Source organism: Triticum urartu, chromosome 3, assembly GCF_003073215.2.
Source record: "Triticum urartu cultivar G1812 chromosome 3, Tu2.1, whole genome shotgun sequence".
NCBI classification, from domain to species: domain Eukaryota; kingdom Viridiplantae; phylum Streptophyta; class Magnoliopsida; order Poales; family Poaceae; genus Triticum; species Triticum urartu.
Genome location: NC_053024.1, coordinates 639,065,203 through 639,089,774, shown reverse-complemented (window position 1 = coordinate 639,089,774; position 24,572 = coordinate 639,065,203). Strand labels below are relative to the sequence as shown.

The following is a 24,572-nucleotide window of genomic DNA, read 5'->3' as shown; positions in this document are numbered from 1 at the left end:
CAGCGGCAGAGCGTGGGTCGGTGCAACCGCGGGGATGGCCTCAGGGCCGCGGCTGGGACCGCGTATCGCGGCGACGCACGAGTCAGCCGCGAGGAGAACCACGGGGTGACGGCGCTGCGGCCCGACGGGGCGACGCCGCGCCAGCCCGTTGCTCGATCGGCGGAGGGGCGCGGAGAACTGGAGGGCAATCTTCATGAGACCTGTGGAGGCACATGCAACCGACGGGCTAGGTCGGTCTCACGGCGTAGATGAGACGGATCGCGGCGGCGGGCTGGTGATCAATCCGATAGCGCGCAAGGTCGGGGACGCCGCTCGATGAAAGCGGGATGGTGGCAGAGTCCAAGATGAAGCTGGCGACGATGAACGACGTGCGAACGAGCGCGTCAGCACCGGCACCCGGCCGCCAAAGCAACGCCGGCGCTCGGGCAGTGAGACTCGAGCGACCAACGGAGCAGTGACGCCCGAGCTCGAGGCAGCCGAAGAGCCTGGCGCAGCCGACCTGACGCAGCAGGGACGAGGCTAGCGAGGCAACCCGCAGGGCCGCCATACAGACGCGGCGGAGGCAGGTGGCGTGGATCGATTGGCGGGCCGGCGCGCGAGCGGCGGCTATGATTGGCCGCCGCATGGCGCGAGGCCGCCGGTGGAGACGATGCAGGTGTTCCCGTCGGAAAGGGTGGTGACGGTCGACATAGATCGACGGACGGGCCGGCGCGCGAGCGGCGGCTATGATTGACCGCCGCATGGCGCGAGGCCGCCGGTGGAGACGATGCAGGTGTTCCCGTCGGAAAGGGCGATGACGGTCGGCATAGATCGACGAACGGGCCGGTGCGCAGACGAGGGCCGTGAGAGGCCACATGTCGCGCGAGGCCACCGGGTCGGGAAGGAGCCGGCCGGTCGCCATGGTGTCGGAATAGACGCACGGGAGTCGACGGCGGCGGCTGACGATGCAAAGCAATCAAGCATAGATCGAAAAACCAAAAAAAAAACTCCGATTAAGATGACTGGCGGGAGTGAGAAAAATCTAGAGTAAGGGCTCGGAAAAAAGACTCTCGGTCAACATGACCGGCGGCGCGGCCCAAGGCGACGGTCATGGAGGCTGACCATCCTGGGGCAGCGCGCAATGGAAGCAGCGGGCGACGGATAGGGTTGGATCGGTTAGGCTGATATCATGTTAGAAGGGAGAGAGCGGATTAATGAAATATTGTTGTATTGCTTGAGCCTATATAGAAGTACAATAATTAACTTGAAGTACAACACAAGATCTATTTTATGTTTCCTAATGAATCAATATACTCAACAATCAGGGGCAAGTTGATTCCAGAACAAGTGCACAGTTTCATTAACTACACTCTGAATTCCTTCCTTTTCCTATCGGGAAAGAATTAGTTCCTTCTTCTTCCTCTTGTTCGGGACAAAATAAGTTTCTTCTCTAAACTGTATTGCTTGTTCCTCGCAAAAAGTAAACTGTATTGCTTGTTTTCACTTAATTATCATTCCTCTGTAGTATAGTGATCTAAAAGTATATTAGTTTAGGGGGGAGTAGTAAACATCTTTAAAAATGCAGGGAAAATGGTGAGTGGACAAACATTAGCCGATTGACATGATGGCCCATATATGCAGCCACGATTCATGATTGAACCCTTTCCTCCACACTGACAGACGGCATGTTCACGTCCGCATGGCAGAGAACGAACCAATTCTTTACATGCCGCTTCTCTGATTGACGTGACTTCATGGATCCCGGGTGTGATCCTCACTACTCTGGATAAACTAGTATAAACCTCCAATCTGCTTACAGATGCAGAGATGCACTTTTTTTAATCCTGATCCTGAGCAGATCGCTGGATGCTTCCAAAGAGGATAGCAATGCTGCCGATGCAAGCATTATTTCACTGACTAGTTTATTACAAACACCCAGGCTGTCTCTGGATCAGTCGGCACCACTGATCGAACCAAACTAATGGCGCCTGCCTGATTCCGTTTATAATTCAGCGGCGAAAGCGGTCGCTGACCTAACTCCGTGACCTCAGTCCTCCATTATTGTACTCCGTTGGCGATGTGGAGCTCCCGAAGCCTCCATCCATGGCTTATTTAGTCTGTTTATCTGCGCCTGCTTGCTTGGCTGGATGAGCACGTCGGATTAGTATAATCGGGCTCGATTAGTGGTTCATAAACAATGCGCGTGTGTACGTGGTATGTGACAGTCTGACAGAGCTGGAGGGTATATATAAACCGTGTCTCCTGATTCCTGACACGCAGACAGGATCCGGCATGATCCGTGTGCGCCTTTTGATTGGGGGTGTGTTTTTTCTAGGGTTTTTTATCTGGAGGGTGATCGACACTGGTTGCCCGCTGCTTCTGCAATTTGAGATGGTAATAATCTTAGCTTATGCCTCTGGAGAGTTGTCCAGACATTTATTCAGAAGGATGGGCATCACTGTGATGTGTGATCACAGTATTCAGATAACAGTGACACAAGTAGACAATATTCATATCCGCACAAGATTAGAATGGACCCTCTGCGATGCAACGCGTTCGGTGGACAAAATTAGTTGGAAAAGGCGTGGTTGATTGAAGTCCAGAAAACTGCATTTTATTGTTGTAAATTTAATATATATGTCGTGCTTGACTCCGAGAGTGGACTTTATCCTCTCGGGCTCTATGGATCTCCAAATTTTGAGCAATTCAAAAACCACATTTCAAATTTTCGAAAAAAACTGGAAAGAAATGCGTGTGTACATAGGGGTGGTGGCTACAAGTGTGTACACTTTCATTATGAAATACATTGCTATGTGCTCTACACAAAAGTAACAAAATCATGAACTTTTTATGGTGAATGGTACATGTGCTAAAAATACATGATTTTTTAATCTAAAAAATACTTTTTTGTGTGTACCTCACATCATAATGTATCTCATCATGCAACTTTGCACATTGTGGAAAACATGCCTATGTACAGGTGTAAAAAAAATCATAACTAGCATGACGCACGTGCGTTGCCACGAGACCATTGGCTTATAGAATTTCATAACTAGCATGCCACTGCTTGATTTACGACTAGAAAAGATTGCAAAAATACAGTGAGAAATATGCAGTGTCAGAGAATTTTAAATGACCATAATAGGTAGGAAAGAGAATTAAAACCAAGATCGATTTTGGGTTGAAGTCACATTTTTATCTTTTTTATTTGTTCCTTTTACAAAGAAGTTAGTCTCACATGAAAGTAGTGTATTTGTTTATTTATGATTGATCTCACATGTGAGTAAAATACATTTGTTTATACGTCTCTTCGAAAGTTGCTAGTTTCACATGCAGGATGTGTGTATTTGTTTATTTGGAAAGGGTGTTGGACTTAAATGTGAACTCACCACCAACCCCAATCTTTATGAGTAGAAAAGATTTTTTGAAACTCTAAAATTAAATTTTTGAATTTATCAAATTCCAGGCTCCATGGAGCTCGATCCCCATTAGAAATTTTCGCTTGACTACTCGAAAACACTGATATGACCACCAACCATCACAGTTGTATTGGACACCATATCCGATACTAATTCGTTGTTGATACGTCCCGATACGTATCAACAGAGTATCGATAAATATAGACAATAAATTTAATGTGGATACATTTTTTATACTGTACTTCCTTGATATGGCTAGCGCACTCAAAGCCCTAAGGGGCATATGTTAACCATGGATTGTCCCGATCCTGATGTCTAAACTCCAACTCCCGATCCTATTTCTCTCTTTTGTACTCACTAGTTGGCATGCACGTGCAACGCACGTATTTCTTAAGAAAATACATGTTCATCTAGTGATAAAACAATTCTAGTGATGCAGCAGAAATAAATTTACTGAATCTGAAACCTCACACATTATTTGCCATACAATAAGCTTGCGAGACACCTACTGCATAAGGGGAAAATACTACAACAACACAAGATCGTAATAAGCTGCATTAGCATTAGTGATCTATTCTTATAGAAGAAGAGGTAAGATAACTAAAAATCTATCAATATATGCGGGCAATAAGCTGCATCAGCAATCGTCTTTTTTGACCTGCAGCAAAACAAGCACCAAGATGAGCAGTAACAAAAACAAATCGCCAGATGCACCAAATCTTGATGGAGTGGAAAATGAAAATCTTTGAGAGTACATATACTTTTGCTTTGTACCTTGTAGGCATGAACATTTTCTATAGGTTTACTCATGCTTTAGCATAAACCTCGATTGCGGGTGAGTAGCAGTTCCTTTTTTCTCGAAGAATAGTAATCATGCATGTGTAGAAAGAACTTGAGCCGCCATCTTCCATGATGGTGCGTTTCTTTATTATACCGTGAGAAAAGTGCATGAAATCTGGCAATTGAGAAAAAAGAAAAGTGTTTACACTGAAGATTATCAACAAAAAATGCAGTTATAACTCATATATATTGTCTTCATCATCAATATATTTGTAAAAATAATAGATTGAACTTGGGATTTCCACACATTTTGGTGTCAAATGTATATTTACTCACTTAACATGAACTATACAAATATTGGGTATATGACATACTGTACTCAGGCATGTAAATATGAGAACTTTGTCATGCATCATTCATACGAAGCTATATGTACACATAGAACAGAACAGTTACTTTGGTGTCATGGTTAGCTCATCTCTACAAGTAATGGGTTGGTCCCAACTTCAATTCACAGCTTAGACATTAATGTTGGAATTCTAGCAAAAGAGAATGTTCATGGTAGAACAATTAGCATCAAAGCCATGATTCAAAATGGCCAATAATTAAGTGCAGTCCTCTGATTTTGGGTCGACAGTGTTCATATATTTCTAGTGCATCAAAAGAAATCATATAACTTTCTAGATTTAGTGTTTTACCAGTTGATTGACCACAAAATTGATACATGACAAGTAACATCAAAAACATGAGATAAAATGGCCAATAATTTAATGCAGCACTCTGATTTTGGGCCAACAGTTTTCATATATTTCTAGTGCATCAAAAAAACTCATATCACTTTCTAGTTTACCATATTACGGTTGATTGACCACGAAATTGTTACATCTAACATCTAGAGTGCATTCCCCAGCATCAAGAAATAAGGAGACTGAGGAAGGGTGAAGGATTAGACCTGGGCAGATATAAGGTAAAGCATGCATAACCAGCTGTGAGCTGGAGAGAGCAGTGGAAATGCAGCTCCAGCCCTGACCTCATCCCCATTAAAGTCGTTGACAAAGAGATCCAGCTGGTTCACCTGCTTTCAAAGAGAGTACACATGTTGTGTCTCAGTGCTGACTATATATAGAAAAATGATTGCAACACACTGTTTGTTGCGCATATCCTTATATAAAAATGATATGTTTGATGCAAGTATGTCTTAGTATCGACTGTGACAAACATAAAATTCCACTAACAAAAATTGTAGGTTTGGTCGTTTGGAGTGAATGGACATTATTTTGTTTCAGGCCAAATATAACTATAAGACGACTCTATATATGTCACACAAAGAAAATCAGAGAGAAAAGCAAGCACTTCAATGATTTAATAAGAAATGATCATACATTCACTTCTGGGGTTCATAGTTAGATCTGTAGGAAAACAGCATATGAATGTTCTCTTATGTATTTAAACATCGTTAGTCAATGTGAAGATCTTTTGCCATACATAATGGGAAGTTGGGAACCATGTAACTAAGGAACCTGTGCAGGTAATATACTCCAAGCAGCTAAATGTATGGCCATGGCCAAACAGTTTTCAAATCTGAATGTCTGGTCTACCTACATAACATGTTACACTACACACAGGTAAATTTCATCTTACCTTCGCTAAATAATAAAGAAAGGGCAGAATGGTTAGATATACCATGCAAATTATCAGAGATGTAACATTTACATATTCAAAAGGACACGTCCATATATTTAAACATGAGTTTAACCATGAAAGCAAACTGGAAGGCAAGAGGTAACACTGCTGTACGAATTCCTTGAATATGGTGCTGCTGGAGGCGATGCAGAACCCCCTCTGCCCCCTCCCATGCATGTTTTCCTCTTCCATAAATCCTCCTGCATGTGGAGAGCGCCGCGTCCGGCAACTTACATGCCTGCAGATGCTCCCTTTTGGAGACTGACCTCAAAAGCACAACACCATTGTTATTTCGTCGAACACGTTGTGAGCACAGAGACTTTCACTGGTCCAATATATGGCAGAAGCTAGCGATGTTACCTGCACGGAAAGGTAGAACTTGGAAGGCATGTGATTTCTCTTATCAGAAAACCAACGAAATACCATGATTTTTGTCCAAAACAAGTAACATCATGCATATATCTGATATCCTGACCTCCGTTGCATATCATCCCACTGGGGAACCTGATGCTGCATGGTTGCTATTATCCGCGCCGACTGCTCACCCGCCGCAGGCATCTGCCACGGGCCCCGCCGGCTTGCTCCCAGCCACGCGCCTACTCCCCTGTCACCACCCTTCATTGTGTTGCTCCGCTGAAGGTCGGCCATGGCGACTACGTGTGTTAGATGTGGGGAATCAGTTGCTGCTGATGTAAAAAGATTGGGGTAATGGATATGGCGTACCAGATTCAACCTATCTGCAACTATCCCGGCAACGACATCAGACCGGCAACAGCAGCACCAGCATACCTAGCAGCTATCCACGTCCCTGGCAACGGAAGTGTGTATCGCGTACCCAGCTTTTGCGGCGTGTCCAGCGTACCTAGCAGCTCGCCCCTCCGTTCTACGCCTCCCCACGTGCACTACCGACGGCCCTTGTCATCGCCCTGTCCGCTAATGGTGGGGACTTGGGACACGCCGCCAAAGCTCAAAGCCGGGGTGGCCATGCGCTGGCGGAGCAGCGGGGGCTCGGGCGCGGCCAGGAAGTGGTGGAGCAGTGGAGGCGGAGTGCCGCTAGGCGCTGGAGGCAGCCGGGGCGGCCAGGTGCTCGCAGAGGAGCGGGGTTGGCCGGGAAGATCCGACGATAATGCCCGCCGTTCGGCGCCGTCCTCAGCCGCGCGCTTTTGTGGCCGCCATCTGCGCCCGTCACACTCCACCTCTGGCGGGATAGAGGGTTCCGGAGGAGGTGTGGAAGAGACGTGGAGGAGAGAAATCCCGCAGGTCCAGGAGGGAATCGTGAGAAAGATATCGTGGACTGCAGGAGCGTGGGGAGGGAGATCCGAACTTGTCGGGATCCGATCGCGGGCAGACCACGGCAGAACATTTATCATCAGCCGTTAGATCGGGAGGCAGACCATCAAAGTAATATTGGCTCTTAGATTTCGTTAGGGAATGTACAATGATAAAGTGGACGAGAGAGAACTCATAAGAGAAGGCTTGTCTTCTCTTATTTAAAATAAGACAAGAGATGATCTCTTAGTACTATATGTCTCACCATATTTTTAGGAATTGCTAGTTATTGAAGATAAGGCTAAAAGATGATCCATTGTAGACATTTTTCTTTGCCATTTCTAAATTACATGCAAAACTTAAGATAAGACTATCTTATCAACTATTGTACATGCCCTTAGATGATCAGATGGGAGGATCTTGATTATTCCGTGTACACTTTTGTGGTGTGGCTTTAGGAGAATTCATGTTTACTTTTTTAATAATAATATAGATATAGACTATTGGCAAAGCCACCAAATTTTGTGGCTGGTGTAAGTTGGCGGTGGGCTATTCACCTCCCCCTCACAAGCTCCAGCGGTGCCATCGGTAAGCCGGTGGTGGGCTTCTTTCTCCGGTGCTCCTGCTCCCTCTTCCCACCACTCTCCTATAGATTTCTATCTAATGGCAGACTGATGATTTCCTCCTCCCTTTTTCTCACTAATTGAACTTTTTTGAAAGAACTCTAATGGAACTTTTACGTTTGTTTGGCCGTTGGTTGGCTTTTGTTGGAATCATGGATAAGAAGATAGAAGAGAATGGACTGAATACATGCTAAATAGCTCGATGATATGCTTAATTGTTAACTTGTTCATCAATATTGTTTTTCATGCGCCTCCCAGATGGGAGCCAAGTTCCATTATACTCCCTCCGTCCCATGACAAGTGTATCAAACTTATTTTGGAATGGAGAAAGTATGAAATAACAGAACAAACATTTATTGTTGTTGTTATTATTATTATTATTATTATTAAACAGTCGAACATATCCCCATATTGATGTTTTTTTTAGCATCAGTACAGACACAAGCGCTCATATACATGCGCATACACTCACCCCTATGAACGCACACACGCACACTCTACCCCTATGAGCACCTCCGAGAGACTGAGCCGGCATATCATCTTGAGATTTACGAAGTCACCGTAGGCGCCTCGTCGTCGACGGGAACATCTCCTCTCACTAAAAGCGCATCGCCGGCAATCCTGAAATAAATCCAGGAATAATGCGAGCACCAGGATTTGAACCCTGATGGATTGGGGATACCACTGTCCACCTAACCAACTCAACTACAGGTTGATTCGCTCCCCATATTGATGTTTAAAAAAATGATGCATGTACATATTCATATCGCCCCGGTGCAGCAGTTATCCGTATCGGTGTAAAATTTAGACTCTACACAAGGTGCATGATTTGAGATGTTTCCTACTTTATGCATGATATAAGCTTGCTAGACTGGTACTATACCTAGCCATCCCTCGGGTCGGGCTTTGGTTCGGGCCTGACCAAGCCCGACGTAGAAATCCCAGGCCCGGCCCGGCCCGGGCGTCGGGCCTAAAAATCAGGCTCAAGCCCAGCCCATCAATGTAAAAGCCCACCAGGCCTCGGGCCTTGGGCCAGGCCTCTTCGTTAACTCGCAAATATGATGGGCCCGGGCCTGGCCCAGACTTCGGGCTCAATATCTAGGCTTAGGCCCAGCCCATGAGGAGCGTCGGGCCAGGGTTTTTTGGGTCAGGCCAACCGGGCCGGGCTGCCCATGGCCAGGTATAACTGGTACTGACTCTATTTCTAATTTAAAGTCTTTTTAGAGATTCCAATATGAACTATATACGAAGCAAAATGAGTGAATCTACATTCTGAATTATATAGCTCATATTGAAATATCCAAAAGTGCTTATATTTAGGAATGGATGAGTGGTAGATAAAAGAGTAAATCATGTGAGGCTTTGTGCTGAGTGTTTTATCCCACATCAATTCCCATCATATGCCAAACAAGGAAATGGGAGTAAAAATCTACTTTTCATGCCTATTCCCTTCATAAACACCCTTGTGCAAACTCCCATTCCCTTGCCTAAGTGTTTACCAAACAGACTGTAAAGATGCATCTTAGCTCGTCGGGTGCTTATCGGATGGGAAAGAGATGCTACGTCGCTTTAAGGCCCTCCTGCATTGATGACTGGAGATCAGCGGGTGTCAACGCAAGCATGGGCAGAACCAGCAGCTCATTATTTATCTATACTATCTGATCACATTTCGAAGCGCAATCGAGGAATTCTCCGCCGTATGGCATAGGAAAATTACGCTGCGATGTGTTCACCTGGTCATAACTAACTTCAACAAAAGATATGTAAGCCATAATAGTTTGTTGGGAATGTGGCTAAAAAACAGATCATAGATTTACAAGAACAGTGATAAACAAAACATTTGCCATGAAAAGTCAAAAGTTTACCAGCCCAAACTATTGCTGTCAAGATCCAATCTACACTGACAACACAAAACAAATCTGAACTTCTATGCTATGGGAATTAACTGCATCAGAATTCGCTAAAAATGACTATGTTGCTAGAATAGAGAGGAGCAAGGAGTTGACTGTACAGCAAGAGAGTTTTCTACTCTGACCATCTCCTACCCAAACCAAATATCCACAATAACATATCAACTATAATGGTGCCCAGCTCAGTTACAATTGAGCAAAGGAACAAACAAAATTGTACTCCCAAGGCTTTCCAAGCAGAATGCAACGCAAAAAGGCCACTGCACTAATGCAGCCGCATGGCATCTATCAGCAACATGGAGGCTCTCCCCCGCCTTGATCTCCCTGCTCTCCACACGCGGAAGCCCTCAGGGAAGTACCCACTTTGCTGCCACTCCCGCATTTGAGCCATTGGGTATGGCCCATGCTCTCGCCCCTGAGGATCTATGTACATCCACCCTTGATCTGACTTGCCTGTCCCATTCACAGTTACAGGATCACGCACCATGGCTTGTGACGTACTGCATGCAGGCCCCGTGTTTCCATCCAGACCATTGGAAGCATGGACTGTAGGTACGGTGACCCCATTGACAGCTTCCGGTCCGTCATGTGCATGCGCAGCGATCCCATTAACGGCTACTGGTCCATCACATTTTGCCCGTTCTGGCTCACGCTGCTCCATGTGAACATCCTCGTCGTCATCACTGACCAGATCGATGACATATTCCTTGTCACCACCAGTGTGATGACTAGGACCATTTCCATCATCCTCGTTGTCGATATCAATGACTCCAGTAACTGCAGTAACTTCACAAGATTATTTTTTACTAGGGAAGGGAAACAGGCAGAAAAGCAGTTACTATCACATGGCTTAGGAATAGTATTTCAATGCATTTTATATTGTGGGATTGATCAAACCTCCCTCCATACAACCAGAATAGTAAACCATGTATGTACAAATGGGTAAAATGCAAGCTAAATGCTAAACATCTTTTTCACAGTCCACTGCGTTCTAATTATACTTGCGTTATTAATAGGACCAAACTCATAAATTGATGGAAAATGGAGCTCAATATGCAGCGTAAAAAAATTCCGGCAAGTTAAAATGTTCATAACTATCGAAAGGGTGGAGTACCAAAATTTGACCTTCGTTCAATGGAGTGTGCAATCCAGGAACAGGAGTGCCACCATTACAGAGGGTTTTGCCGGCAGCTGCAAGGATTAACATGGATACATAAAGATCCAACTCTAACAATAGCAATTGCATGCAATCAATAAATCAGGAGACATGGAAGAAGATAGATAAGAGTAAAATACTAAAATAAGAGGACAGCTCATAGCAGACACAATCACCAATCCTCGGAAACAGGTAAACTATGCTCATATGTGAATGTTCTTATTTACAGACATTATATCAGCATGTTAGACACAAGAAAGTGGAACTCTTCATAGGGATCACACATAGTGCTAACTCCTCACAAGACCAGTAGCTCAATATGCAGCATAAAAAACCTCCGGCAAGTAAACATGTTTATAACTATCGAAAGGGTCGAGTAGCAAAATTTGACCTGTGTTCAATTGAGTGTGCAATCCAGGACCAGGAGTGCCACCATTACAGAGGGCTTTGCCGGCAGCTGCAAGGATTAACATGGATACATAAAGATCCAACTCTAACAATAGCAATTGCATGCAATCAATAAATCAGGATACATGGAAGCAGATAGATGAGAGTAAAATAAGAGGACAGTTCATAGCAGACACAATCACCAATCCTCGAAAACAGATAAACTATGCTCATATGTGAATATTCTTATTTACATACATTATATCAGCATGTTAGACACAAGAAAGTAGAACTCTTCATAGGGATCACACATAGTGCTAACTCCTCACAAGACCAGTAGCTCAATATGCAGCATAAAAAACCTCCGGCAAGTTAACATGTTCATAACTATCAAAAGGGTCGAGTAGCAAATTTCACCTGTGTTCAATGGTGTGTGCAATCCAGGACCAGGAGTGCCACCACTACAGAGGGCTTTGCCGGCAGCTGCAAGGATTAACATGGATACATAAAGATCCAACTCAAACAATAGCAATTGCATGCAATCAATAAATCAGGAGCCATGGAAGAAGATAGATAAGAGTATAATACTAAAATAAGAGGACAGCTCATAGCAGACACAATCACCAATCCTCGGAAACAGATAAACTATGCTCATATGTGAATATTCTTATTTACAGACATTATATCAGCATGTTAGACACAAGAAAGTAGAACTCTTTGTAGGGATCAGACATAGTGCTAACTCCTCACAAGAACAGTAACTCAATATGCAGCATAAAAAACCTCCGGCAAGTTAACATGTTCAGAACTATCGAATGGGTCGAGTAGCGAAATTTGACCTTTGTTCAGTTGAGTGTGCAATCCAGGACCAGGAGTGCCACCATTACAGAGGGCTTTGCCGGCAGCTGCAAGGATTAACATGGATACATAAAGATCCAACTCTAACAATAGCAATTGCATGCAATCAATAAATCAGGAGCCCTGGAAGAAGATAGATGAGAGTAAAATACTAAAATAAGAGGACAGCTCATAGCAGACACAATCACCAATCCTCAGAAACAGATAAACTATGCTCATATGTGAATATTCTTATTTACAGACATTATATCAGCATGTTAGACACAAGAAAGTAGAACTCTTCATAGTGATCACACATAGTGCTAACTCCTCACAAGGATCGTATATATGCTCATATGTGAATATTCTTATTTACAGACATTATATCAGCATGTTAGACACAAGAAAGTAGAACTCTTCATAGGGATCACACATAGTGCTAACTCCTCACAAGGATCGTACTGAACTTTACTGGGGCAACAGCCGCGCGAGGGGGATAGCGTACGTTGCAAGTCAAATGTTAATAGTGGCTACAAAAGTGGAATGTGTAGCATTAGTTCCTTGCAATTTGTCTGATATTTAAGTAGTTTTTTCTCTAAGCACCAAACGAGTGCTGATTTGCTATTCCATTTTCAGGTAGCAGTATAGAGAGGGCATGCAGATTTCATTTTATTTGCAGTCTACTACATAAGAATAGCTGGGCGACCGGCTGGATAGTTGCGATCAGCTGCCGCTGCAATCAGGACGTCCACTCTCTACTTGGCAACAGCTACTAACAATGCAAAAGATGCAAATAAGGAAAGAAAGAATTGCTGTAGAGTACCTTCAAAAACAACTTCACAGGCAGCGTCATGTCGCAGAGATGCACCTGGAGACAGAGAGAAGATTGCCAGTACGTTAATTAAAGAAAAGATGGGTATAATAGTCTCTTCAAACATAAGCTTTCAGAAAAAACCATATCCGGTTACCAAATACAAACCTTCTAGCGATTCATCTATACCAACTTCCAAAGGGTCAGCTACTGTCTGTATCACACCTGAGAAAAGAAAGGAGAGTAGATCTTTATATTGAAAAGTTTGATCTAATAGTAAGAAGTAAAGGCTTAAGCAGTGAAACTTGTTGTTAGGTAGAAAATTAGAGGTGACGAATAGAAAATATACATGGAATGGAACCCTAAGGGAGAAAACATGGTGAAAATAAACTCAACTCCAAAAATATTAATCGACTCATGACATGCACCTCAAAAATAAAACGCCAGATTATAATAGAAAATATACATGGAATGGAACCCTAAGGGAGAAAACATGGTGAAAATAAACTCAACTCCAAAAATATTAATCGACTCATGACATGCACCTCAAAAATAAAACGCCAGATTATAATAGAAAATATACATGGAATGGAACCCTAAGGGAGAAAACATGGTGAAAATAAACTCAACTCCAAAAATATTAATCGACTCATGACATGCACCTCAAAAATAAAACGCCAGATTATAATAGAAAATATACATGGAATGGAACCCTAAGGGAGAAAACATGGTGAAAATAAACTCAACTCCAAAAATATTAATCGACTCATGACATGCACCTCAAAAATAAAACGCCAGATTATAACAGTGCAGTTCTGAATACAAACAAATTTACACTCAACACTTTAAAGTTTGCACACTAGGTATCTAACCTAAAAAAGGAAAGCATAAGCAAATATGAAACTGGGAAGAAATATGAACCATAATTTATGTTGGATCCAGATTATACATTGAAGTAATATTGCATCACTACAGAAATAGTCAAGTACTTTCCGGTAAGAAAATCTAGTATTTGTTATGAAAATATATAAGGCATCTAAACAAAACAAAGAGAGGAAAGACCCAGTGCTAGAAGGTCCCACACCAGGTGGGATCTAGGGAAGGATTATACGAGGCATGCCTTCACCCTGCACAGTGCAATGCAGAGGGGCTGCGTCGAACCCGGGACCTCTTGGCACAAGTAGGGAGTACTTCACCGCTGTGCCAGGTCGGTCTTTAAAAAAAGCATCAACAACACAAAATTTTAAAGCAATCTGGCGACAAATTTGTTCATGCAATACCTATTCGCTTAAAATTAGGACCCACTGCTTTATTTTAATATACCTATATATGCACAACCCTGTGTTTAATACGGAGCATGTGATCTGAGTCATTGGTGGTAATATGCTGAGAATACAAGGTGCAAAGGCATGCCTTGACCCTGCACAGTGCAATGCAGAAGGGCTGCGTCGAACCCGGGACCTCTTGGCACAAGTGGGGAGTACTTCACCACTGCGCCAGGTCGGTCTTTAAAAAAAGCATCAGCAAACACAATTTAAACACAATTTGGCGACAAATTTGTTCACACAATACCTATTCGCTTAAAATTAGGGCCCACTGCTTTATTTTAATATACCTATATATGCACAACCCGGTGTTTAATACGGAGCATGTGATCTGAGTCATTGGTGGTAATATGGTGAGAATACAAGCTGCAAAACATTGAAGGCGTATTATGCTAAATCCACCCGAACCTACCTATCTAATAGCAGGTTATACCATCGCTTAAGTTAAACTTGCTAGAATATCATCAGGGTTTGACTAGTTGCTCCAGTCAAATTCCAGCAGAAATTGCGAGCTGGGGTTATAGTACAGTTTGTTTCCTTATTTAACGAAGCTTGAGACTATGAAAATCGGACGATGCTTTAGTTTGATCACTAGGATGTAGCTAAGGTACTGATTGAGCAAATAATTTAGGCTTCAACAGCTAAATTTAGATGAACCGAGATTGAATCGGGATAGTTGCTAAATATTGCTCGACCTAACCATATAGACCTCACCAGCTAAAGTGATCAAGCAGTTTAGGCCTTATTGCCACTTGCACGCATTGGTGCAGTATTGCTCAAATTATCCACACTTGTCGTGTCAGGAATTCAGTAACCACGTGTACATACTACCAATTTGTGTTGGCCACTCCTCCATGCGCTAGTTTCAAGTGCAGGTGCTCCAGAAGTTTTACAGGGAGCGCCTCCTAATGCAGATGCCTCCTAGTGCAGATGCAACTAACGCACTGGTTTCAATGGGCTACTGAACGATGGAGGTGGCCGAAAACTTATCTCAGCTTTCTTCTAGGACTACAAATGTCTCTTGATAGCACACACGGTGCATCGATAATTGTTATTAAATGGAGTTGTTTCAGAAGGTAACATTCATGTTTTAAATATATAAGATAAGCGTTATAACATTTAGGCATGCAATTGAAAAGGCCAGTCTATTACTATCTATGTCAAAAATTGGTGGGCGTCGCAGGAGTTTGGCTTCTCCCTGACATTGGCAGTTAAATGGTTTTCTGTGTTTATGGAGGGATGGCCTATCCCTAGGCATGTACATGTACATAAACCTTGCTGTTTTGGCAATTTTTACCAATGCATCGAGACATCAATCTTTGATGTTTTCTCGAAATAGAAAAAAAACTTGGGTGCAAAAAGGAAGTGGCCAATGTAAACATAATGTTCAATCAATTGACTCCACAATGTTTGGTAAACAGGTCACAAAGTCAATATTTATAGTTTATACAACAAAAGCAAAAAAAATCCAAAACGTTTACTTTTTCAAATGAGCATAACTTCTGAAACACAAGACCTGTGTTGACTCGTACTTCTAACACACATGCACATGTTCTGCATCGACCATGTTACAAAATAGGTGACGGCTCCTTTTTCACATAAAGGATTAGTATTTCAAAAGGATCATAAAAGAACTGATGTAAGGCGTCTTCATGGGGATCTCTGAACACCTCTGCACAGGTAAGTTACTTGACAGTTGAACCTAAATAAGATGGCAATTTAAGGACCAAGACTATAAATATATTGAAAGGAGAAGCAGTTCAGGAATAGTTTAAAACACGACCAAATTTAATGGTAAATAACTCCAGATCAACTAATAGATGAGTCATCCAAGATAAAGTACACTACTGCATTTAAGTTCTGGATGATGTGGAAATCTGGATGTAAACAGCCTATGTTTTAGAGGAGTTGATGTTTGGCATTCCCTTGTAGTCATATTATGTTATGTCAACTGAATGTTTACAGTGGGTTTTCATAGTCTGATGTCTACTCTTATACTCCCTCCGTTCCTAAATATTTGACTTTCTAGAGATTTCAACAAGTAACCACATACGGAGCAAAATAAGTGAATCTACACTCTAAAATATGTCTATATACATCCGTATGGGGTAGTCCATTTGAAATCTCTAAAAAGACAAATATTTAGGAACGGAGGGAGTACATCGTACCAACTCCTAAGCATACATACTATATGCATTCACAGCCACATGCATAAATTCAGATACTTAGGCGGTATTAGTCATATTCACTCAAAATTCGTTCACCTCCGCACTATATTTCATTTACTTGCCTGCTTGTAAATACTAAATCACAATCTTCCCTGACAAACAATTCCCATGTAAAACTTCTACAAGGGTAAATACAATCAAATGCTGGACTTAGAAAAAATGATATGGAAAACTTATGCAGCAACTTCACACAAGAATTGTGCAGTGACAAAATCAAATGGTTGGTGACAGTATAATTAACAACTAAAAGTTCTCCAAAGAATCAGCAAAGAAATAACTTCTGTAATGTTGTTTTCCATAATGGGAACCAATGGGGAGATATTGGATGGAGGATGCAATGTTTTGAACATATTTGGCAGCATAAGAATATACAGCTTATAGAATGAAAGATAAAAGAATATCTATATAATTAAGAACAGAAATTTCAAGCGTTTGTACCTCGACTCCCTTGAAAAGGGCTCCTTGCTGCTGATTCAATCTCAGTTTCTTTACTCCCTTCTTCTGCATCTGGAATAACTTCGGGGATCACCTCAAGACGTTGCTGTCTTTCTCCTGCTTTGAACATATTTGGCAGCATTATGAATATAAAGCTTTTAGAATGAAAGAGAAAAACAACTACTCCCTCCATCCCAAAATAAGTGACTCAACTTTGTAATAACTTTAGTCCAAAGTCAGTACAAAGTTGAGTCACTTATTTTGGGACGGAAGGAGTATTATATATTTACATTTGTACCTCGATTCCCTTGAAAAGGAATGTTCACTGCTGATTCAATCCCAGTTTCTTTACTCTCCCCTTCAGCATCTGGAATAACTTCCGGGGTCGCCTCAAGACGGCGCTGTCTTTCTTCTGGTGTGCTTAGAAGCATTTTCTGACAACTTATGTCATGGATAGTAAGAATTGGTCAAGGAAAAAAGAACCACACAAAGTTTCTTTCCTGTGCATTAAGTCGTAGGCTGGCAATACACGATAGTAAAATAATATGAAAAATTATACACAACTACAAATCACAAGCATGGCAAGTTACTGCTGCATGATCAATACAGTCAATCTGGAAAGGATATTCCTGACGCCACCCCTTCTCACGCGCTCGTTCCAACTCCATTTCCAATTTTCGAAGCTCCTTATCAAACCACTAAAGGAAAAAAAAAGGCAACTTTGCCAATTATTGCGTAGAAGCATATGGATATCGAGAAAGAAACGATATGTATTAGTAGGGAGCACTACTATTCAGTTTCATGAGAACCCAGATTTTCTCTTTCAAGCTCCATATGGTATCTATATAACAAACATAAGCAAGCATGCAATCAAGGTAGCATTCTACTAAAAACATCTAAAAAGTTTCCTTTTGAAGAATGGTTGGGAAAATCTAATAACCCATGAGTACGCCATTAAATCCAGCCAACTTAGGAAAAATGATATCCAACCACCTAGCTAGAGGTCATTCCAGCGCCGGACCTAAAGCCTGATCTTAAAAGGTCATGTCCACACTAAAAACATTGGTTGATTTTCAGGGAAGAATATTGCATTCATAATCTTCTTAATACAATATCTGTCTATTACATTTTACCTTTATCAGGATATGGAGAAGGCCGAAACTGTTCAGGTGTCAAAAAAACAGTCCAGACCGACTCAGCTGAGCATGAACAAGTCTACCCTAAACTTCTAATACTACTTCCTCCGCCCGGGTTTATTAGGCCTAGACCAAATCAGCAGGACCAAGGTAGCAAGTAATTATGTGTGGCTTTTTTAAGGCATTAATACCTCCTGCTGCTAGTTAGTGCCTCGTTTGGCATGTCAATTACTGCTGACTAGGCATGCAGCTACGAGCCCACCAACTCTCCTCCAATGATGCGGATGGATGCATGCTCACGCACGCGCAGCTACGCATGTGTAGCGCAGACTCCGGCCTTTGGCATCCTTCTTTATGCCTCGGCAATTAATTCAAAGCAGAAATTTGTACACAATCACCAATGGGGCCTAGTAAAAACGGACGGGGTTCTTGTGCTCAAGGGCCCAATAAACCCGGACAGAGGGAGTAGAAGACTTCAAATATCAAACTAAGGACAAAGACAAAACAACTACTGGTAAATATATACAAGTTCTAACACAGGCCAAGGTTGAAAGTGTGATACTCCTTTATGCAGTTAAAGTTAAGACTTAAAAGAGTACATAAGAATCTTTTGCTGAGTCATGCACTATCTTACTCAAAAAGATTTATAATCAGCTGGCCTCTTTCTATATTGCTTCAGATAACAAATTAGTTATAAAAAATTTCCCATTTATATGTATTTTCATTCAATATTTACCACAATAAAGTTCCAAATTGAAGTGATCAGAGTGCACTTACATGATTTACTATGTCTGCATGTACACTTGCCGCTTTTTCCTCTAACTCAGCCTGTCAAAAAGGAAAAAGCACAAACCTGAGCATTAAGAGAAGCACACGAATGTTTTAAAAGGCTAAAGTAAAACAGGAGACTGAATGACACTAAAAAGGGATAAAGAATAAGCCCTTCAAACATTTTCAATATATCAGAAACTAAAAAGCACAAAATTAACAAGCTGGCTTGTACGGTACCAAAATATTTGCTGTCTGATCTCATGTGCACTTTCTACATTACCCCCTCCAATCAAAGAGTGACAACTTGGGACATGTGGAGTCTAAATTTTGGCCAAGAATGTAGTCGTGAATATTAAAATACTTACATTGATTTCATTTCAGGAAAATCATATGGGCAGATCTATCTCAAGAATACTTCATAATTTGTATTTTAATCTGGTTCTACAATTGTTACAGGAGAAGCTGCTAATCCAAAGTGTATTTGGAGAACTTACTGCCCAGAATGACATTTATTTTATAACCAAAAGGAGTAGACTAAATACATCAATGATTAGGTATTAACAAACACAGGAGTTTCCTGACGAGACACTCAACATTTTCTATCCTACATAATCTCAGTTACAGAAATACTCCCTCTGTCTCAAAATGTAACTATGTTAGGCGTTTTTTGATACAAAGGGAGTATCAGAAAATGTCTTACATATTGAGACGGAGGGAGCAGTATCCAAAAGGACTACCGACAGTCAATTCCTTGAAAACAAATCCCTACCTTATGAGTTATGACTAAATAATGTAGGCCTGATCTTCCTCCTCAAGTATTATTTGTTAGTCATGGAAGCATCAAATGGGAACAGAGAAGAAAGAGAGATAAATGCCTAGACCAATTTGACTACAGACGCATAGCACAAGGAGCGCAAACATTGCAGTTAAAAAAGAAAACTTACAACAGTAGGCCTTTTGAAGAGCTCTTTCTTGGCCGACTTCAGAAGATCATTGCACTCATCCTGTTATCAAGAATAAAAGAGAATTATTTGACCAGGCCAGTTCAAAAAGAAGGCTGTATTTGGAGTAGGTGACCAGGCCAATGCTAAAATAAATCCTACTGGAGTGAACAAAACATACCTCCTCAAAGTCCTCTTCTGATAGCATCGAGATCTTGACATCATCCCACATACCGGAAACACATAAAAGAACATCTGTAAATGTATTCTTAATCTTGTATTCTTCTGAAGATTTCTTAATGCCTGTTATGGATGTTTTCATGGGGTGAGAAAATTAAGGCCTCCCTTAGAATGGGAAAAAATTAGCAGGATCATCAGAAGACGAGTGGATTCAACTGGACATTACCTGTAACTAGTCCAATCTGGTAATATTTCTTAGTCATCATATAAGTATAACTCTTGAGATCATTCTTCACTCTGACCAAACAACCAATAACCTTCTGTTCAAATGTGTCTAGCTCAGTCAGAAGTTTTACAACTAAGGTTCTTCTCAGATAAATCAGATTCAGGTTATTCGGATTGAGAGCGGCAAGACAATTCTTGTTTGTTCCTGAAACACTCTTAGGAATTATTGGGTCTATTCCTGAAACACTCTTAGGAATTTTTGGCTCCAAACTATTCCGAGGCTTCTTTTTCACCGTGTAACCAGTATCATCCACAGATCCATCACTTTCATCCTCTGAAATTGCATTTGCAGAAAGATGCATTTCCACCAGGCTATGGATCATGTTGTACTTAATTTTCTTTTTGTTAAATAAAGAATGCAGGTTCTCATCACACATGACAGATTTCTTCTTCTTATCATGTAGATGTAGATTTTTCTGTCGAACATACTCCCTAACAACTTCAGCAACTTTGAAATGGTCAAGAGGCGTGCTTGTATCCTTACCAATACATGATAGGAATTCTGTTAGCTCTTTTGAAGCCCACCCAACATATGTTTTCTTCTCCAGCTTCTTTCTCTTCAGAGTAGCTTGCACTTCATTTGGTTTGTCCATTGTGTCAAGAAGAGATGATGGCCCAGCACCATCATTGTCACCCAATGGCTTTCCATCTGTCTTGTGATACTCATTCGAATCATTCCCTTCTTTACACTGTAGGCTTCTTTTATGACGAATACTTGCGATTTGCAAGTCGAGCAATGTAAAACGCTCCTTGTCATTAAGTACTGACCAGTAATCTTTAAACAATATTTCATAGTTCTCCGGGGTACCTCCGAAAGCAACCTTTGCCTGGAGATGCACATGAACTCTTGTCACAAAAAGACAAAAGGAAAAAAAACATATTGGATGAGTAAACTGGCGTTTTTATTTAAACCAGCCTGACTTCTATCTACTAAGAAATCCAACACAAGTGCAGGTGGGCAACTTGCAGGTAAATATATGGTGAATAGCTTTATGGTAAGCAACAAGGCTGTTAATTTTTGGGGGGATGGGGGAGGGGGGTGACAACTAATGGAATAGCATGCGTGCTAATTGGAACTTGAGTACCACTTTGAAATGGAAGCTCGTTACTGTAATTCAAAAATGGGCCTGGGGCATGCATATTACCTCTTCACGGTCATCTTTCTCAGTCGCTACTGCCATATTAAAACAGCTGCGGCAGAATCCCATGCTGAATTCGTTGCTCTGCTTCACTGGGATGAAATCAATTTTTCCAAAGCAGTCTCCACAAGTAGAGGAACTTGGACAGCACAAGCATAAATAGAGTGCATCACTTCCGCATTTAGCACATTTGTGCCAATCTGAAAATGGTTAAAATTAGGCGAAAGCACCAATGTCATTATTTTACAGGACAGAAGTAAAAGAAGCATTTGATAAATTCAAGCTATATATGGTAACAATCAAGACTGTAAAGTGGACACCAAGAATATGAGCTTCCGTTGTAACATGATCTGCTTATGCCTGCAAAGTTTCCAGTTGGAGATATTGCATTGCTGGAACGCAGTTTGCCTTGCCATCATGCTGCATGATGCTGGAACAATGATAAAGCATATGTTCTAAAAGGATGAGCATCCAACAGTATTTTCTTTTTCATGGAAGGAAAGGACAGGGACATGAACAACAGGGATTTCACACACATGCACGATATATGATATAGGATCCTCCGCCGTGACCAAGGAACGAGTAACTGAATTTGAGCACGCAGAAAACAGGTGCACGATGTAGCGTCAATTCCAGTAGCAGGCATGCATGGTAAAACAGCTAGGTATGAGTAAGCATAAACGCCCACCACGAATGTATATGTATTGGTCCTTGGAGTCAAGGAATGAGTAATTGGATACGAGCACGCAGCATAACAACTGCACAGATGCAGTGCCGATTCCCACGGCAGTCACGCATGATGAAACAACTGGGAATCATTATGCGTAAGCGCTTACCACAAACGTATTGCTCACTGGAATCAATGAAGTCGTCCTCCTTCCCCACGCAGCACGGGTGGTAGCTCTTGAGGCAGTTCCTGAAAGGCGGCACGGCAGGGCAATTAATATTCAGCGACGATTATGACCGGGCGATTCGCCGGCCGCCGACGCGGCGCGGGTCTCCCGCGGAACAGAGGATGGAGAAAACCCTGGGGCGCGGCGAGGGGCGGCGCTCACCTGGAGTCGCAGACGCGGACGTCGCCGGCGTCCTTGCAGACGAAGCACTGGAACTCGGCCATGTCGCCGAGCTTCATCCCCCACCGGCCCATCTTCTCCTCCTCCCTGCCTCCCTGCCCCCGCGCGGCGGGCGGGCGGGCGGCGGCGGTCAGCGGGCGGCGCGACGGCGGGTAGGGTTTGGGGATGATTGGAGGGGGCGGAAATGGATTGGAACGCGGCGCGGATTGGTGCGGGGATGCGAAGGGGAAACTGATTAGGAAGGTGTTAATGCGCCCCGGGAGGTGAAGGGGAGGAGTCGAGCGAGCGAGAGCCGCGGGGTTGAGTGGGGCGGAGGAGCGTCGGGGTTCAGGTGGGGAGCGGCCGTTTCCGGTCGAGGCCGCGCGGGGCGGCAGAGCCAAGTGTCGCCTGGCCCGTCGCCGCGTGGCGGGCGGGTCGGGTCGCGTCGCGGTCGTTCGCGTGACGTCTGACGGCTTCCGGCGCCGCATGTGCGCGCTGGCGCGCTGCGGTGTACAGGCCCGACGACAGCCCGTTCCGTGCAGTGCGACCACGCGATCTGCGTTACTGCGTATCACCTGCCTGCCCCGATGGGGAAACGGGGCTCCGCGAGGCCTGGGACCAGGAACTGCCTAGCGTTGATCGGGCAACCTAGTCCAGCGGAACCGGGCACGCTTCTATGCTCTGCCGTGCCCCCATTCCCATACTGCCATGCGTCCGGAGCTCCCTGTCCTCTCGCAACAAAGAAACATGCTAGTACATGCTGATCATCCCTTTGTTGAAGGAAATTAGAGCATCCACGGGCGCCCTATATCCGACTCAAACGCCCGGTCAGAAGGTCCGGTCACTAACTGGTCATGAAAATACGACCCAGACAAGCGCCTTAACGAGTCTCAAATGGCAGGGCTGACTAGTACCCCTCATATCTTCTATATCTAAATAGCTAGCCTCCATTAACATATTTCTCTCAACATGCAAGTATGCCACCTCACCATTCAACATGCATAAAAAAATGCCCACCTCAACATGCAACTATGCATAGTAAAAATCCACTTCAACATGCATGCATGTCAAATTCCATTCTATTATGCTATTTACATTTAATTCTTATATACTTTAAAAAAACAATTGTTTCAAGTATTGATGTTCGATATAACCAAATCTCATTGAAACATTGCAAAAGATTCCTGCAACAATGTGCGGGGCATCATCTAGTTCAACTTAAATATGAGGCGGATATAGGGACGCCCGGGCGTGCCCGCCCCCACCTGGAAAAGCACCAAATCCACCCATTACTTACCGGGTCCATTTGCTATCTCCTCTCTTCTTCCTCCTCATCGACGTTCGTCTCGCCACTCCGCCGCCGCACGTGCTCCTCAACCGTTCCTAGCCTCCGCGCCTCCAGCACTGGCACGGTTGTCCTCTCGGCCCCACCTTACGCTCTGTGTGTCTAACATATTCTTTGACCGGGTTTTTTGTGATTTTAGTAGGGAAAACGATGAATTCCGATGTTTCATCGGACGAGAAGTATGGACCGACAGAGCTTGATCAAATGATTCAAGATGAGGTCTTCGATTCCTCGGGTTCGGACGAATAAGTGGACATGATCATGCTCATGAGCATGCAAGAAGAAATGGACTGGCGGGTGGAGCACATTCTCAACTTCAAGGGCTCAATCAAAGGGAGACGAGTGATCAATCGGGATAGGGTGTCCAGAGCATGGCTATTGCAGAAGGACTATTTTGCTCTGAACCCAACTTTCACGGATGATCCATGGTTTCATCGTTGTTTCCTCATGCGGCAACCATTGTTCTTGCGCATTATGGAGGGAGTGGAGGCACACGATGACTACTTTAAGCTCAAAAGGGATTGTTGTGGCCAAATTTCTTCCTCTGCTAAGCAGAAGTGCACGGCTACTCTGAGAATGCTTGCACTTGGTACTGTCGCAGATGTCGTTGGTGAGATGGTCAGGATGGGGAGAGCACATGCCTGAAGACTACTATCAAGTTTGCCCGCGCCGTGGTGCGCAGGTGGTGTTTGGAGCGGAGTATCTGAGAGAACCAAATGTGCAAGCAACAGTAAGGTTGTTGGCTATTGGAGAGGCCAGAAGGTTTCTAGAAATGCTCGGGTCAATTGATTGCATGCATTACCAATGAAAGAACTACCCCAAAGGTTTATGGGGAATGTATCAAGCTCGCACCAAAGAGGACCGCCATCATACTAGAAGCG

General features: G+C 43.2%; 1 protein-coding gene and 1 long non-coding RNA gene across 16 annotated transcripts; both read right to left on the bottom strand.

Moving 5' to 3' along the window:
* Positions 1 to 3,829: 3,829 nt before the first annotated feature.
* On the bottom strand, positions 3,830 to 7,145 carry LOC125545581. Of its 4 annotated transcripts, none has more exons than XR_007300097.1 (5): positions 6,585 to 7,141; positions 6,222 to 6,494; positions 5,131 to 6,122; positions 4,173 to 4,353; positions 3,830 to 4,056 (listed from the first exon to the last, which is right to left on the bottom strand). It is a non-coding gene; the product is annotated as an uncharacterized LOC125545581 (long non-coding RNA). The 4 variants fall into 4 exon arrangements; XR_007300098.1 differs by having other exon boundaries at positions 5,131 to 6,221; positions 6,337 to 6,494; XR_007300099.1 differs by having other exon boundaries at positions 5,131 to 6,514; positions 6,585 to 7,145.
* Positions 7,146 to 9,578: 2,433 nt separating this feature from the next.
* On the bottom strand, positions 9,579 to 22,849 carry LOC125545578 (uncharacterized protein At5g08430-like). Of its 12 annotated transcripts, none has more exons than XM_048709580.1 (17): positions 22,350 to 22,849; positions 22,131 to 22,210; positions 21,301 to 21,494; positions 20,097 to 20,982; positions 19,872 to 19,993; positions 19,694 to 19,753; positions 18,756 to 18,806; positions 17,470 to 17,540; positions 17,141 to 17,298; positions 16,846 to 16,962; positions 13,023 to 13,079; positions 12,867 to 12,911; positions 12,046 to 12,111; positions 11,624 to 11,689; positions 11,211 to 11,276; positions 10,789 to 10,854; positions 9,579 to 10,440 (listed from the first exon to the last, which is right to left on the bottom strand). In XM_048709580.1, exons 1-17 carry the CDS (start codon positions 22,832 to 22,834, stop codon positions 9,929 to 9,931), a joined length of 3,102 nt encoding a protein of 1,033 aa, XP_048565537.1. In that variant the 5' UTR covers positions 22,835 to 22,849; the 3' UTR covers positions 9,579 to 9,928. The 12 variants fall into 12 exon arrangements, with proteins under 12 accessions (XP_048565537.1, XP_048565538.1, XP_048565539.1 ...); XM_048709581.1 differs by having other exon boundaries at positions 16,846 to 16,959; XM_048709582.1 differs by having other exon boundaries at positions 16,846 to 16,956.
* Between the last annotated feature and the right edge of the window lie 1,723 nt (positions 22,850 to 24,572).

Excerpts from the sequence above, each read along its gene's own strand:
- LOC125545578 (XM_048709580.1), bottom strand. The coding sequence starts at position 22,834 with ATGCGGCGCCGGAAGCCGTCAGACGTCACGCGAACGACCGCGACGCGA. Across the intron at positions 22,211-22,349 it reads GTCCGCGTCTGCGACTCCAG|GAACTGCCTCAAGAGCTACC; the intron begins GTGAGCGCCGCC and ends GCCGCCTTTCAG. Across the intron at positions 21,495-22,130 it reads CAGTGAGCAATACGTTTGTG|ATTGGCACAAATGTGCTAAA; the intron begins GTAAGCGCTTAC and ends AACCATTTTCAG.